The sequence below is a fragment of the Nilaparvata lugens genome, chromosome 10 (genome assembly GCF_014356525.2).
Source record: "Nilaparvata lugens isolate BPH chromosome 10, ASM1435652v1, whole genome shotgun sequence".
NCBI lineage: Eukaryota > Metazoa > Arthropoda > Insecta > Hemiptera > Delphacidae > Nilaparvata > Nilaparvata lugens.
In genome coordinates this window covers 21,770,736-21,785,342 of record NC_052513.1, presented here as the reverse complement: position 1 = coordinate 21,785,342, position 14,607 = coordinate 21,770,736, and the positions used below count along the sequence as shown (strand labels likewise).

Below are 14,607 nucleotides of genomic sequence, written 5' to 3'. Positions count from 1 at the left end.
GACTAGTTCAGACTTGATGATGTGATGATGAGTTCAGACGTGTATAAGCCAATTCTTCCCTTCATTATATTATAGATTATTATCTGTTGACTGTAGTTATTATTTTCATATTGGATGATAATGTTAAAACTGTAACATTGTAGTCATATTTTATTTTCATGTTACTTTTGTGAATCAATTTTCTGCATATTAAATACATTTTTAATTGAATCCCATTTATTCAATCGCATGAATTTTGTTAATTTGTTAGGTTGCAGAAGCTCCCGCTGCCTTACCACAACAGAGCATAACTGTCGGTGAACACAACATGGTGGCTCCTCTGTCTGGCCAGACTCTTGGTCTCCATAGAGCTCAAGTCACTCATGGATTGAGGGAGGTTGGTGTCCTCTAAATGTCTATCACATTCCAACTTCTCAAGATTATAATTATTAGGATCTCTCATATTCACTGATTCAAAATTGTATACACATTTGCTAGGTTGTAAAATTGTTAGTTCCAAAAGCGCTGATGAATTTATAAAGAAAGCATTACATTGTATAAATTGTTTGACATGGACAATTTTAGTTCTAAAAAACTTGAGTACCAATGCTCATGGCATCATCATCTTCAGCTGTAGTTTCAGCTTTGGTTGGCTGATATTAAATATATTATGTGTTTTCAAAATCAAGATTATGAATATCAAATCAAATTTTATTTCGCCGCAATAAAAATAGTTCAATAAAAATAATAATCCTTAATACAAAGTTGAAAAACCATTGATAAATTTTTAAATATACACGAAAAATAACTTTAGCAATCAAAATAACACATTTGGCGCTGCCTGTTTGAGTGATGACAGCTAGTATCGATATCAATTATCAATATTAAAGTTTCAATGCTGAAATGAATAGATTTTACAAGAATGTATATACATATAGAATGAAATATAAATAAACATAGTATGAATAAAACGGAAAAAGAAATGTAATTTGAAGCATTAAAATATAGAAGTATTATTACTGAATGGTGAAATCCATTATGTGGCTAAGAAGATAAATATTACAATTATATTTTTGTGGTTATAAAAGTGCAGATGAAATTCCAAGTGCAGTAATTCAAGAGTAATTAATGAGCTAAGTACATATCTTACTGTAAACTAAGATATGCGAGCTTTTTACAGTCGACTGAGTTACTGTTAACATACTTTGAAAAAAACTCGAGAAAGATACTTGAAAAGCCTTGTAAGAATAGGATCATCTCAAAATCTGAAGTGATCTTTCAAGTTATCGCTAGTCTTTTATTTATCTGAACGCAGTAAAAAATTATGAGAGAATCTTTAGTTCGAAACAGCAACGTTATTAACGTGTCTTATTATCCTCATCAAATGGAATCAAGTTTAAAAACAGTGTTATTCAAATTGTAAAGCAAATGAAATGCATTCAAGTGGGAGAAAAGAGGTATTCCATCATTCATAATTATTTTTAAAATGCTCAGAAGTGTGCTAATTCTAATATATCAAGCAATTCAATTGTTGGTTATGTGTTACATATATTTCTAATATTGAATTGGAAAAGGAACGATAATTTCTATATTAGTCCAAGTTCCAAGTGACGTTCTTTAGAGTGATTTTTGTGCACTGTGTTATTTACTGTTCGATGCATAATAGTTGTTGTCACAGTGTATTGTTGGTGCTATTAGCTGGTAGGCCTAGTTGTATTTGATCAAAGTTGAAATCACCAAGTTTTCAATATTAGAAATAACATCTTCTGATAATAATAACAACGACCAAGGGTCACACCGGGTCTATGTTATTTTAATAACTAATAATATTTTTCAATTTTATCATCTACTAATTGTTTAATCATTTCTGATGTCAAATAAGCACAATGGGAAACAAGAAACACATCACGTCAAAAACTTAGGATATTCATCCTGATTAAGAAAAATCCAAATTGAGGTTATGTGATAGTATTTGATTACCGTATTCTAATTTAGAATTCGGGCATTGTCAGTTTGTATTTTCGAAGGCTAATATAGCTTAAAAGTCAACTCCACGCAATAGTCGCGGAAAAGATTATGATATTGGTCTTTACTGATACTATATACTGCTCTTTCTAAGATTCAACTTTCATAATCTAAGAACTTTGGGCTTTATTATAAATTTTAAATTTTCCAAAGACAAAAGTCTCAATTCCCATTTCAAAAGTCCAAATCTCTAACCAGATACAAAGATCATCTGATATATAACTAGGTATAGAATGTACCTGTACATTTAAAGTTTTAGTGACGGTTGCACTTTTAATTAATAAGTGTCTATCTAATTAATATCTATCTAATTAATAAGTGTATAGATCAGAGTGTCTTCCCAGATGAGCTCAAGGTTTCACGAACGGTCCCTGTCCACAAAAAAGGTGCTGTAGACAATGTATGTAATTATAGATTCATTTCCATTATTCCAGTATTTGCCAAAATTTATGAAACAGCATTAAGTCCAGCTTTATGAGTATTTCGAGAACAAAAATCTGCTGGTTTCTGCTCAGTTTGGCTTTAGGAAGGGAAAGTCCACTGTGTTGGCCGTTCATACTCTTATACAATCAATCCAAGATGCTTTTGAAGGTAAAAAATCATCGTCACTTCTGATGTGTGACTTGACACGTGCCTTTGACTGTGTTTCACATGATCTATTGTTGAAAAAGCTGGAGAGGTATGGTCTAGGAGTCAGTGCTATTAATTTGATGAAATCTTATCTCGGTAATAGGTCCCAGGTTGTGGACTGGAATGGAGAATTGTCAGGCTCTGCTCCTTTACACTACGGAGTCCCACAAGGGTCAGTTCTTTGGACAAGTCGTCATGTCTCGGCCAATTATGGAAAAATGGTATTTGTTTAGTCGATTAAAAACTATGAAGTAACCATATAAAAATAAATCTGGATTATTCAAGATTTAGAAGATACACAGCATTAATACACTTCAATAACGTCAAGTTGTTTGAAATAGTACTCATGATAAAACAATTTATTGAGTGAATATAGAAGTCATACAAGTATTGTAGTATGTAACATTTTGTGACTGGGTTGCAATAAATATCTGCATTATTTAATATTGTAGTATGTAACATTTTGTTACTGGGTTGCAATAAATATCTGCATTATTTAATATGTAGAACATACACAGCATTGATACTCTTCAATAAACACAAGTTGTTTGAAATAGTACTCATGATAAAGTAATTTGATAATAAAATATAGGAATTTCAGAAATGATGTGATTGTATGTGACTGGGTTGCAGGTGACGCTATGCAAGGACGCGGCAGGTAAGGTGGGGCTGCGCGTTTGTGCGGTGAACAAGGGTGTGTTTGTGAGTGTGGTGAGCCGTGATTCGCCGGCCGCCTTGTGTGGCATCCGCTTCGGCGACCAGATCCTGCAAATCAACGGAGTCAGTGTGGCCGGCTACTCCATGAGTCAAGTGCACGACCTCTTCCGCAAGAGCACTGTCAATGGCATCAACATTATACTCAGAGATAGGTGAGTGATATCATAGAAAAGAGATAGCACAAGAAGATATCCCACGGTATAGGTCGTGTATGTTCCAATTTTCAATGTTAACTCAAGCCGATAGTCCTAGTAGTTATTTTTCGCGAAGCTATGTGACGCAAATGCCGTTCTTACACTCACCCTGCCAAAACAGTGATAATAGACAGTAGTCGATAGGCTTGAGCTAACAAACAATCGGCTTGAAATTTGGAACATAAACGACCTATACCATGGGATATCTTATGCTATCTTCTCTCGATGGTTATAGTTATTCATTCATACATCAAATTATTGATACGTACAATTAAAACGGTTAGATGAATATGAGGTAAAACGGTTAGACAAATATGTGGTGAAACGGTTAGAAAAATATGAGGTAAAACGGTGGTTTGACAAAAAATATGAAGTGAACCGGTTAGGTTAGATTGGAATATGAGGTGAAACGGTTAGAAAATTATGAGGTAAAACGGGTTTCTACTTGCTGGGTTGCTACAAGCGAGATAATCTCAATTCAGAAGTATCACAGTTTACATTGATCGGTGTTTCAGGTTAGTTATTTATTTATGCTCTTACATGGCTTTTATCGGCAAAGAGAGCCTCAGCCTCGTTGCAGAAGAGTTCTGTCTCGCAGTAATACACAATTTTACTCACTATAAACACTCAACTTTAAATGAACAAGAGTTTAAGTTCTCAGAATAGTTTATACCGGTCAATGTAACCCTGTATTCTTATGTTTTTTTTCTGTTAAGAGTTTAGGATCTGTTGAGGACATCACACATTCTCTCTGCATGCGCTTTAAAAACCCTTCTGGGTGTTTAAGGAGCAAAAAAGGGTCTGTTCCATACAAAATTTAGATGTCCTGTATTCGAAAAAGGCTTCCACTCACTAGACATCATTCCTCATTGGTTTGCCCTTTATGAATCAAAATTGTGGAATCAATTAGCTACTTCGATTCATCTGCCTTCATCAGTGAATTAATGCTGCAGCCAGATATAAGAAATAATAGATATATAATTATAATCGATAAATTGGATATATAAACTCATTCCACATATATGATATATGATAACTCATTCCACATTTCAGATGGGAATGTTCAAATGCGTAAAGTGAAGAATAATAAACTTATTTGGAACTGTTCATCTCTATTAGGAAAGGAAATTCTGACTGAGATAGTGTGTCAGATAACTTGCTATCAATATTCGATGAGCAGTTGCAGAACAGTTGTGGATTCGAATTCCGGAAGGCGCAAAGATCTTCTTTATTTTAATCATTGTCAACGCACAACTAAGTTGAATACTTATGTGCCCATCATACAACATAATACCGCTGATATGTTGATGTACAAATGAATCTAATTTTTCTTTTTGTACCAAAGACCTGTCAATCGCTCAATCATTCTATGTATACTAAAGACAGCATGTTCTTGTCCAAGTAATGTTGTAAAATAATAATAGTATATGAAATAATAAATGCCTGCCAGGTTAGCCGAAACGACCAAGTCTAGATAGTGTAGTTACACACACACATCGATTTTTGGACGTACGATTTTTGCCGTCCTTATAAATTCTTTTAGATTTAAAATAGTTATTTGTGCAACTAGTGCGCAAAGTGACAGTTTGCTGCACCGAAAGAAACGTTTACGCCCGAGCCATAGGCGAGGGCGGAATGGTTTCTTGAGTGCAGCAGAGGAACTTTGCGCACGTATTTCACATTAAGTTTTTCCTACAGTTACCATTGAATATGAAAAGTGGGTAATTATGGGTAAAATTGCCTGAAATGCATCAAATGTTTTTCTGTGTAATTTTATTATTGATAAAAACCTTAATTTATTGTCAAATTGAATAAAAATGTTGTCCTTGGTTATAATATATAATACTAATAATTAGCGCGTTGTGCTTCGTTGCACCTCTGCTCACTATAGCAGCCACAGCAGTCACTGTTACCAACTTCATTTTGATTTTGCTGCACTGTTGCTCCATATAACCTACTAAGTATTTTGCGTTGCCATGTTGCAAATCTGGAGTGCAGAAAAATTTTTCCCGCACTAGAGCGGAAAAGTGATTCTTTGCGTTCTGTAATCAGTGCAGCAATGGCCACTTTTCAACATAACTGTAGGAAAAATTGTTTTCTTGGCAAACAGATGATGTGTTCGTGTGTTTTTCAAGTTCCGTTTAATCTGTTGGATTTCATGAGACAGCAAAATATCGAATGTCCAAAAATCAATGTGCGTGTAATTGGCTCAAGGCGTTGCACCCTTCAGTCTGCTAGCGCTACCTGATTTTCGGTTCGAATCCCGCCAGTAGATCTGAACTATTGAACTATTTTTCATCTCATCCTATCACCTACGCACAAGCAAAAAACTCATGTAGGCATCATCCGCAATAAAAAATGAACGGATGGATTCAACAGTTCATTATCTGTACCATAGGATTTTCGCATGCAGTCTAATATACTATATACTGGTAAGCTTCTCTTTTGTTCACTTATGAAATAATATTAGCTTTGTCCCCATTCTCATAAAAAATATACAGTTATTTTGTGTTTGAAAACGAACACGGGAGATTGAACTGACACAAGACAAAAACATTAATATTCTAAGACAACATTATTTCCTCTCCTCATTTCGATTGTATTAATCAATGTATTCATCACTATTGCATTTTATATATCTCTATTATAGGTATTTCGAAGGCATGATAGCCCCACACAATGAAATCAATCGATCAAAATGAATTCTCCCAATCAATCGATAAGTGCATGTACGAATTATTAAATTTACAAATAAATTTTACATTACAATTGTTATCTGTAGGAAAGTCTTTCGAACGCACTATTAATCCATACAAAGACCCTTTCCATCATTTCGGTGATACAATAATAATTGATAACCATGTATGAATAATATTAACGAATGAACTCAAATTTTGACTTTTACCTGTAACAGAAGCATTTGAAACGCTCTATGAAGGCGGATTGCGACTTTCAGTATGAGAGTCAGTGACCGGTGCAGTAAAAATATAATTACCATAAGTTCTAATGGGAATGTGCGAATCCGCCTTAACTCCACACAAACAGACATTCCCCTTCTTTCCTAATCATTTCCAAGATATAAAAAATATAGTGATGAATTTATTTCTCTTCAAAATGAAAATTACGATATTTTGAATTGTTCATTTATAGTTTCATAATATATTGATTGATTGAATGGTAAGAGAGGTTGTGGTATTTCTGCATAATTAAAAGAATAAGTCGTTGATGAAGTTTCAAGTTTTATCTTGATCTTGTATCTATAATATTGTTTATTCGACAGAGGCTGGCTCAAACAGCACTCTGGTTTGTGGACTGTATCAATTACATCGAGAACTTTTGGGTTGTCTGGCGTCGGGTAGCAAGTTGAACAATTAAAATGGCTAAGTGCACAATAACATAGGCCTACCTTCATGTCCAAATCCTCCTTGCTTCCAGGATCCCGGGTCCAGATCACGATAGGAGACGAGACGACACTTGTAATAAATCACAATAAATAATCAATAGATCACTTTGCAAAAATCGACATTACGAGAAGTGAGCTGTTCGATTGGCTGTCAATCGGCAACTGGCCATTATGCTATGCGCATCACCGTATAATTGCCCCCTCCACCACACAACGCCAGTCAATAAAGGGGAACATTCATAACGTCCGAACATTCCGCCCACCTTGGAAGAACTTCCAATAACAAAAAAAAACCACCAATAACGAACCCTACTAGGGAAACTAGGAAAAAAAGGAAAATATCTTCACTCCTCAGGGGCCCTTGAGGAGACTTATAAAAAAAGGAGTAGGAGGCCACGGAAAGGAGAGGATGGGACGAGAAATAAACTATATACAACCAATATAGATAAAAACAAGAAACAAAGCAACTTGGGAACCTTTCCCACATATAAAACGAGAAACAAAAAAAAACTAACCACTAAACTTATTGAAGTTCCATTCAATAAGGCCTAATCTTCATCAATAGGGAGGAGACATACCCTATTGACAGCCCTAGTTAGACTTCCCTTTGCCGTCTGTACCTCCACCACTCTCACAACTCCATCCTGTCCAGGGAATGTCTTCGTTATTCGGCCAAGCCTCCAGTGTAGAGGGGGTAGGTTACTTTCCTTTAAGAGAACCATACCTCCAATGTTAACATTACTATGTTTTTTGTACCATTTTGTTCGGGTTTGCAAGCTAGATACATACTCCAATTGCCAACGTTTCCAGAATGAGGATACAATTCTTTTGAGTAAACTCCATCGATTTCTCAAGTTCACCGATTGAATTGATTCCTCTGAGTCTTTACTCTGTGTTGCTAGTGTAATTTTTCTTGTTTCCAATTCAATCTGTTTGGAATTTTCATCATCATTACCGTGAGGTTGGTGTGGCCAGCACTCCAGTGGTTTGTCCAACCAATCAGAACCATTCCACCACGGAGAATTACCAATTAATTCATTGAGCAATAGTCCTCGACTAGCACAATCAGCTGGATTACATTCGGTTGACACATATCTGAATTGCTCTGTAGACAGGTGTTCCTGTACTTGACTTACACGATTTGCCACTAACCTAGCCCAACGATGAGGTAAAGACCGAATCCAACTCACTGCCACAGTTGAATAAGTCCAAGCTGTAATATAATCTATGTTTATGATTTTTGAAAGCACTTCTTGAACTTCATGTAATAATCTAGCTACTAGGACAACCACACAAAGCTCCCATTTCTTCACTACCTCCACGGATGCTATATCATCCCAGTCACATCCCGATTGCCATAGACATTGAATTATACTCTTGAAGGTAAGCATGAAAGGTGTCAAATGTCCTAATGGATCAAAAATTTGTGCTAAAGTTGATAAAACATTTCGTTTTGTAGCTAGACTGGATGGAACCTTCACCCTGTAGAAGAGGTGTAAACCAATTGGATTCGATTGGAAGCCAAGAATTTTGATGGTTTTATCAGACTCCAAAGTGAAATCTTTTGCATCGATAGCGCAATGCTCTGGAAGGAGATTTGATAGAATGGTAGAATGATTGCTGGCCCACTTTAGCAATTCAAATTTCCCTTTGCTTAACAATTCAGTAAGCTGCAGTTGCTTGGTTGCTTCCATTGATGAGACTGATGTAACTATATCATCCATGTAAGTAGAACACCGTAAGGCTTCAGAATCCGCAGGCAACATTTTTTCTTCATCTTCAATAAACTGATGCGTAGTACAAATGGCAAGAAATGGCGATGATGATACACCATACGACATAGGTGTTAGAGTATACTCTTTCATTTCTTCTCCTTTTTCGGATTTTGTCCATTTTATTTCAACATTATCCTGTCTATCATCATCTAACTCTTCCAAATTTCGTTTCTCCCTTTCAAAAAAATCTTCTCCAATTTCCTTTTTCGGTATGGGTCTTCCCATTGGTTTGATTTCATGTGGACTATGAATCACTTTTAACTCTTTCCCTAAATTACCGTTGATCGGTAAATAACTGTTGAAGGCTATACCTTGTTTACCTGGAACTTCTTCTAACTTATCTCCCAATTCTTCTTCTCGAATCATGGAAACATTTTCTCCGACATTAGTTTTACCTCCAAGATATCCCGATATCTCCCTCGTATTTGTTTCCTTGGATGGTAATTCTACAATGTATCTACCAGTATTCAAACGACAAACAGTTGATTTGTATATCTCCTCACAAGCCATTTCACTTTCCAATAATTTTTTTGTCTTCGGTGGCTCTTCTACGACCCAAAATCGCTTCACCAACTCTTCTGAACTAGCATTGGAATACATGCACAGATTATTTGAGATAGTAGAACTCTCCTCTGATACCTTACCCATCAGGCAGTAGCCCCATACAGTTTCTAGGGAGATGGTGTACCCGCTGGACCAATCACCTTTCTTCCAGTCAGAATGAAGGGGAAATATTCAGCACCCAATAAAATATCAACCTCCTCTGAAAGGAAAAATTCAGAATCTGCTAGCTCCAGTCCTTCAATATGTGCCCAGTACGCATTTTTTATCTGATTTGTAGCTGCTATTTTGTTGACTCCCGATGCGGTAATTTTTAATGAAGGGGAGTTCGGTATTTCAAATTCACAGTTAGTAGTTTCATCTGTCACTTCCAGTTTAGTATCAGATAATCCATAGATTGGCAAACTCTGTGTTTTCTGTACCACTAAACCCAGTTTTTTCATGCATCGCCTTGTAATGAATGACTCGGTGCTTGCACTATCTAATAATACTTTGACCTTATGATAATTGCCTTGATTACCTCGAACTCCCAATTTAACAGTTGGTAACAATACTAAGGAACTATTTACATTCGAAAATACTTTCTTAGCTGAGTCAGTAACAAATGTTTGATGGCTTTGATCAGCGACGTCGTGCACGTCTACCCTGCTCATTTGTTTATTACCGGCCAATGTGTTGGTGTTTTCAACAGGCGGCTGTCTCGGCTCTAAATGGAGGAGCGAATGATGACGCGAATTACAGTGACTGCACGGCTTCCTTCTTCTACAATCTCTAATAAAGTGCCCTGCCAATAAACAGCAGATACATAGTTTCCATTCTTTTACACGTTTTAATCTATCAGACGGTTTGAGATTCAAGAACACTTCACAATTTTCCAGTTCATGAGAATTATTACATTCAATACATTTCAGCTCGTCCGATTTCGATTTAACAATCATAGCTGAAGCTTTGTAATTTCCCATAGTGGGTTTCGATTTCCCAAACTGCTTACGTGAGGAGGCTTCTGATGATGTAGATGATCCCAATAAATCAGTGGATTTAGTAGCCTCTAAAATAACAGCTTCATCATTCAAAAATATTTGGAAGTTTTTCAAATCGGATACTGTTCCATTTCTTAGCAGTCTCTGCCACTTCTCTCTCAATTCTTCAGTCAGTTTTTTACGTAAGACAAATAATAACGGAATCGACCAGTCATTAACTGCATGACCAATTGGTTTTAGTGCTGCAATATACTCAGCTAAATGAGTGATGAATTTTCGTAGCGAGTCTGGTTGCTTATTAACTGCTGGCATATCAAAAATTGCTTGCAAGTATGCGTCAGTCAGCTTGTAAGAGTCATTGTAGCGATTCAATAATAATTTCCATGCCTCACCATAATGATCACTTGTCAATGGGACTACAGAAATGACTGACAGTGCATCGCCTCTTATTACAGACCGAAGATACATATGTTTTTGTATGTCAGCAATTTGACCATTATTATGAACCATGGCTTCGAATAAATCTTTAAATTGACTCCAAATTTTCAAATCGCCATCAAAAGTCATTAAAGGAAGCTTAAAGTAGCCTCCTTCATACGCCAATATTAGAGGCATGTCATTATACAGATGTGTGGAGAAGCCAGTCTATTGCTGTATTTCCATAAGGTCTATAGTTTCAATCAGGTACTTGTGGATGAGAATACTGCGTGTGGTCTACTGTTCACAGAACTACTAGTAGGGCAAGGAAAGTAAAAATCAGACTATAGAATTATTCATCATAAATCAGCTATCTGATTATAATACTACCCGTTCAAAAACATCGAATATCTTGAAAATGTATCTTTCCATCAACGTTAGTAGACAGTTGCAGCCAGACCTGATAACAGCGCTCACACTCACATTTAGGGATGACATGTCACGGTACGATAGGACAGAAAGCTCTATGTTTATTTACGATTTTTTCTAGACATTTTAAATTGATAAATTATTTATTAATTCTTGAGAAAACATACAGCCTCCTTCATACGCCAATATTAGAGTAAAAATCAGACTATAGAATTATTATTCATCATAAATCAGCTGTCTAGTGGATTATAAATCGCATGCCATAAACGCATGCAATTCAATATCTCAATGTAAAAAATCAGCAGCTGTGTAGACTATAAATTGCATGCCTCATTGAATGCAATTTTTATGCACTATTAAAAAAATAGGATGCAAATAACTTATAACAGCTTGTCTGGGCGCCTAGATATCTTCTGGTTTTCTTACGCTAAATTCCGGAAAGCATTATAATAATATGATAATATTAAATCTTGTGTAAGCATGATCTGATCAAATAAATAGTTGTTGTATCAGTGTAAATGTGCATATGGTTTGGGACGTCGTTCAGTTATAAAGGTTAATAAATCTATTGATAACATTTTTGTTCATTATTTGTTATTATATTCTTTAATTTTTATAAGTTTTGGAATTTTAAATTCTCAATTTCTTTTATTTTTACTTTTTTCATAAGTATTTGAAATCTTTGTATTTTTTATTTTTGAATTAGGTGGTATTTTTGTTGTTTGTATTATTTATTATTGCATAAGTTCGTATTATTTTTATAATTATTTTTCTTTTTCCATTTGTATCTGTACAGTTTTTATTGTTAAGGAAACATATTTGGGGAAACCTGTTGTCTCCATTGTGAATAAATAAATAAATGAACTATTGATTGTGTGCAATAACGCATGCAATTAATAACTAAAATAACATAGTATTGTCTCTCGAACTTTTTCTGCTTTGAACTTGGGCTGTCCTTTTGCCAGTATGTCTTGAAGGAGATTAGCTTTTGATGTTAGCATTTTTGATACACCAACCCCAACAGCCATTAGCAGTTTTCACACTGATATCTTGCCGACACGACATACAGACAGGATTTACTCTGATGGACAATATAAGAGGAGGCTGTGGTTTATAACTGTGCGAGGTCTAATGTTCACAGAACTACTAGTATAGTGGTGTTAACAACATCAACGTCTTATTCTTTCATGTTTCATAATAGGTAATAGCAATAATGCATTCATATTTGCGTTTGTGAATTAATGATCGAATGTTTTGTAGGCCTTTCGAGCGCACCATCACCCTGCACAAAGACAGCATGGGGCAGGTTGGCTTCCAGTTCAAGAGCGGCAAGATCACGGGCCTCGTCAAGGACTCGTCGGCGGCTCGCAACGGACTGTTGACTGAGCACAATCTGCTGGAGGTCGACGGACAGAATGTCGTTGGTCTCAAGGACAAGGAGATAACTGCTCTCATCGAGAAGGCACCCACTGTCATCACCATCACAATCATTCCTTCGTTCATTTTCGAGCACATGATGACCAAGTAAGTGCTCATTTTCTCTCATTACCTCTATTTAGTTAATTAGGCTGGCAACTAACGATAAAACATGCATGGTACACATGACGTCATATTTTGTGCCATCACAGGGAAAGGCTTCGAGCAGAATTTTGTAAGGTTAGGTTTTGGTTTTTCCGATTTATTGTTTATTTTTCTTCGCTGCTCTATTTGAGGTTAAATTATTTTTCATCATTGTTATTGTTAATTTCCAGTTGTTTATTTTAAATTGTTATTGGTTGTTTATTTTGAGTTAGAAGGCTCTCGCTGATGAAAACATGCATGATGAACATTAGTCCAAGCAATGAATGCTCAAGAAAGGGTATAGAAGGAAAAGTATAAAAAACAATTTTCGACCTCGCAGTTCTGTTTAAGGTAGTGAGGAGGTAAACATATCAAAATTCCCCACCCCTATACCGTGAGGGTGGTTCGAAGGTACAATTCTTGCATATAACTTGAAAACTATGATTTTTTCAATTTTAATGGCTGGTAATTACCATTATTATCAGTTGATTTGTATTTATGTATAATCATTACATTTGTATAACATTTGGATGGTGTGGAAGGACGAGGTAGACCTAGGATGAGGTGGGGAGATAGAATAGTGGCTGACTTGCAGGAGAGTGGTTGGAGGAGAGAGGAAGCATTGGATAGGGCTTTGTGGAGAGGCAGACTAAGAAGAAGGAATGCCGACCCCATTTAAATGGGATTAGGCACAGCCAAAGAAGAAGAAGAAGATTACATTTGTATAAATATCTCCAACTAATAGTTATTTGTGCAACTAGTGCACAAAGTGACAGTTTGCTGCACCGAAAGAAACGTTTACGCCCGAGCCGTAGGCGAGGAGGCTTCTTGAGTGCAGCAGAGGAACTTTGCACACATATTTCACATTAAATTTTCCCTACAGTTAACATTGAATATGAAAAGTGGGTAATTATGGATAAAATGATGGCTGAAATCCATCAAATGTTTGTGTGTGTGATGCTGTTATTAATAACAACCTTAATTCATTTAAAAATTAATAATCCAATTGAAGTTGAAAATTCTCAGCCAAAGTTCTCATTTTTATTCATTCAAGCATCAGAAAAAATACAGATAAAACAAAAAATTCGCATTCAAAATACATGCCAATAGCTGGTTGGGATGGCTGCAAACTGGCTGAACCGACAAGCGCGCGACCTAGCGGGAAGAATCGTACCTAACTTCGTTTCATCCAGCTAAAAACAGTATTCAGATATTTGGACTTATGATTAACTAAAATTACCGAAAAATACTAAAGTAAACTAAAAAATATTTATAAAATAACATAGACAACAGAAAATATTTTATTGTAGTATATTCTAATGTTATTTTATTAATTTTATTGACATAGATTTCGAAAGGTAGGTAGTTATTTAACCTGAAAATTTCATAGTGTGTGTTAGCTACATTTCTCATTGCTTGGAGTTGAAATAATTATTACTGTCAATAGAAAATAAACATTATTGATTATTAAATGATGAAAAGCTATTATTTAATTATGATTTAGATAAACATTATTTTTGTTTTGGATTGGGATTTTATCATAAATGTAGGGTAGCCATTGAAATGATTCTTATCTAAATCTAACCACAGTCATTGTTACCAACTTAATTTTTGTTTTCGTGCACTAATCCTCCTTACAACCCACCAACTATTTTGTGTTGCCATGTTGCAAATCTGGAGTGCAGAAAAAACTTTTCCCGCACTAGAGCGGAAAAGAGATTCTTTGCGTTCTGTAATCAGTGCAGGAATGGCCACTTTTCAAGGTAACTGTAGGAAAATAATATAGTAGTGGTTTTCAACGATTTAGTCAAGTGAATTGTGTTTTTTAAAAACAGTCGAGTAGAATGTGTGCTTTCTGATTTTTGAGTAAAAATCGTTCAATCCAAAACTTGATAAATAACCTATTCTTTTTTGGATTTTTGTTCACATTTGAATAG

The 14,607-nt window shown here is 35.5% G+C and overlaps 1 protein-coding gene across 1 annotated transcript in view; it reads left to right on the top strand.

Annotated features, from left to right (window-relative positions):
* LOC111049339 (syntenin-1) overlaps positions 1–14,607 on the top strand; it is a 34,107-nt gene that overhangs the window by 14,653 nt on the left and 4,847 nt on the right. Inside the window, exons 4-6 of the mRNA XM_039436558.1 lie at positions 251–376; positions 3,268–3,503; positions 12,371–12,634. Of these exons, the coding sequence (XP_039292492.1) occupies positions 251–376; positions 3,268–3,503; positions 12,371–12,634 (626 nt within the window). The remainder of the gene's footprint in view (positions 1–250; positions 377–3,267; positions 3,504–12,370; positions 12,635–14,607) is intronic.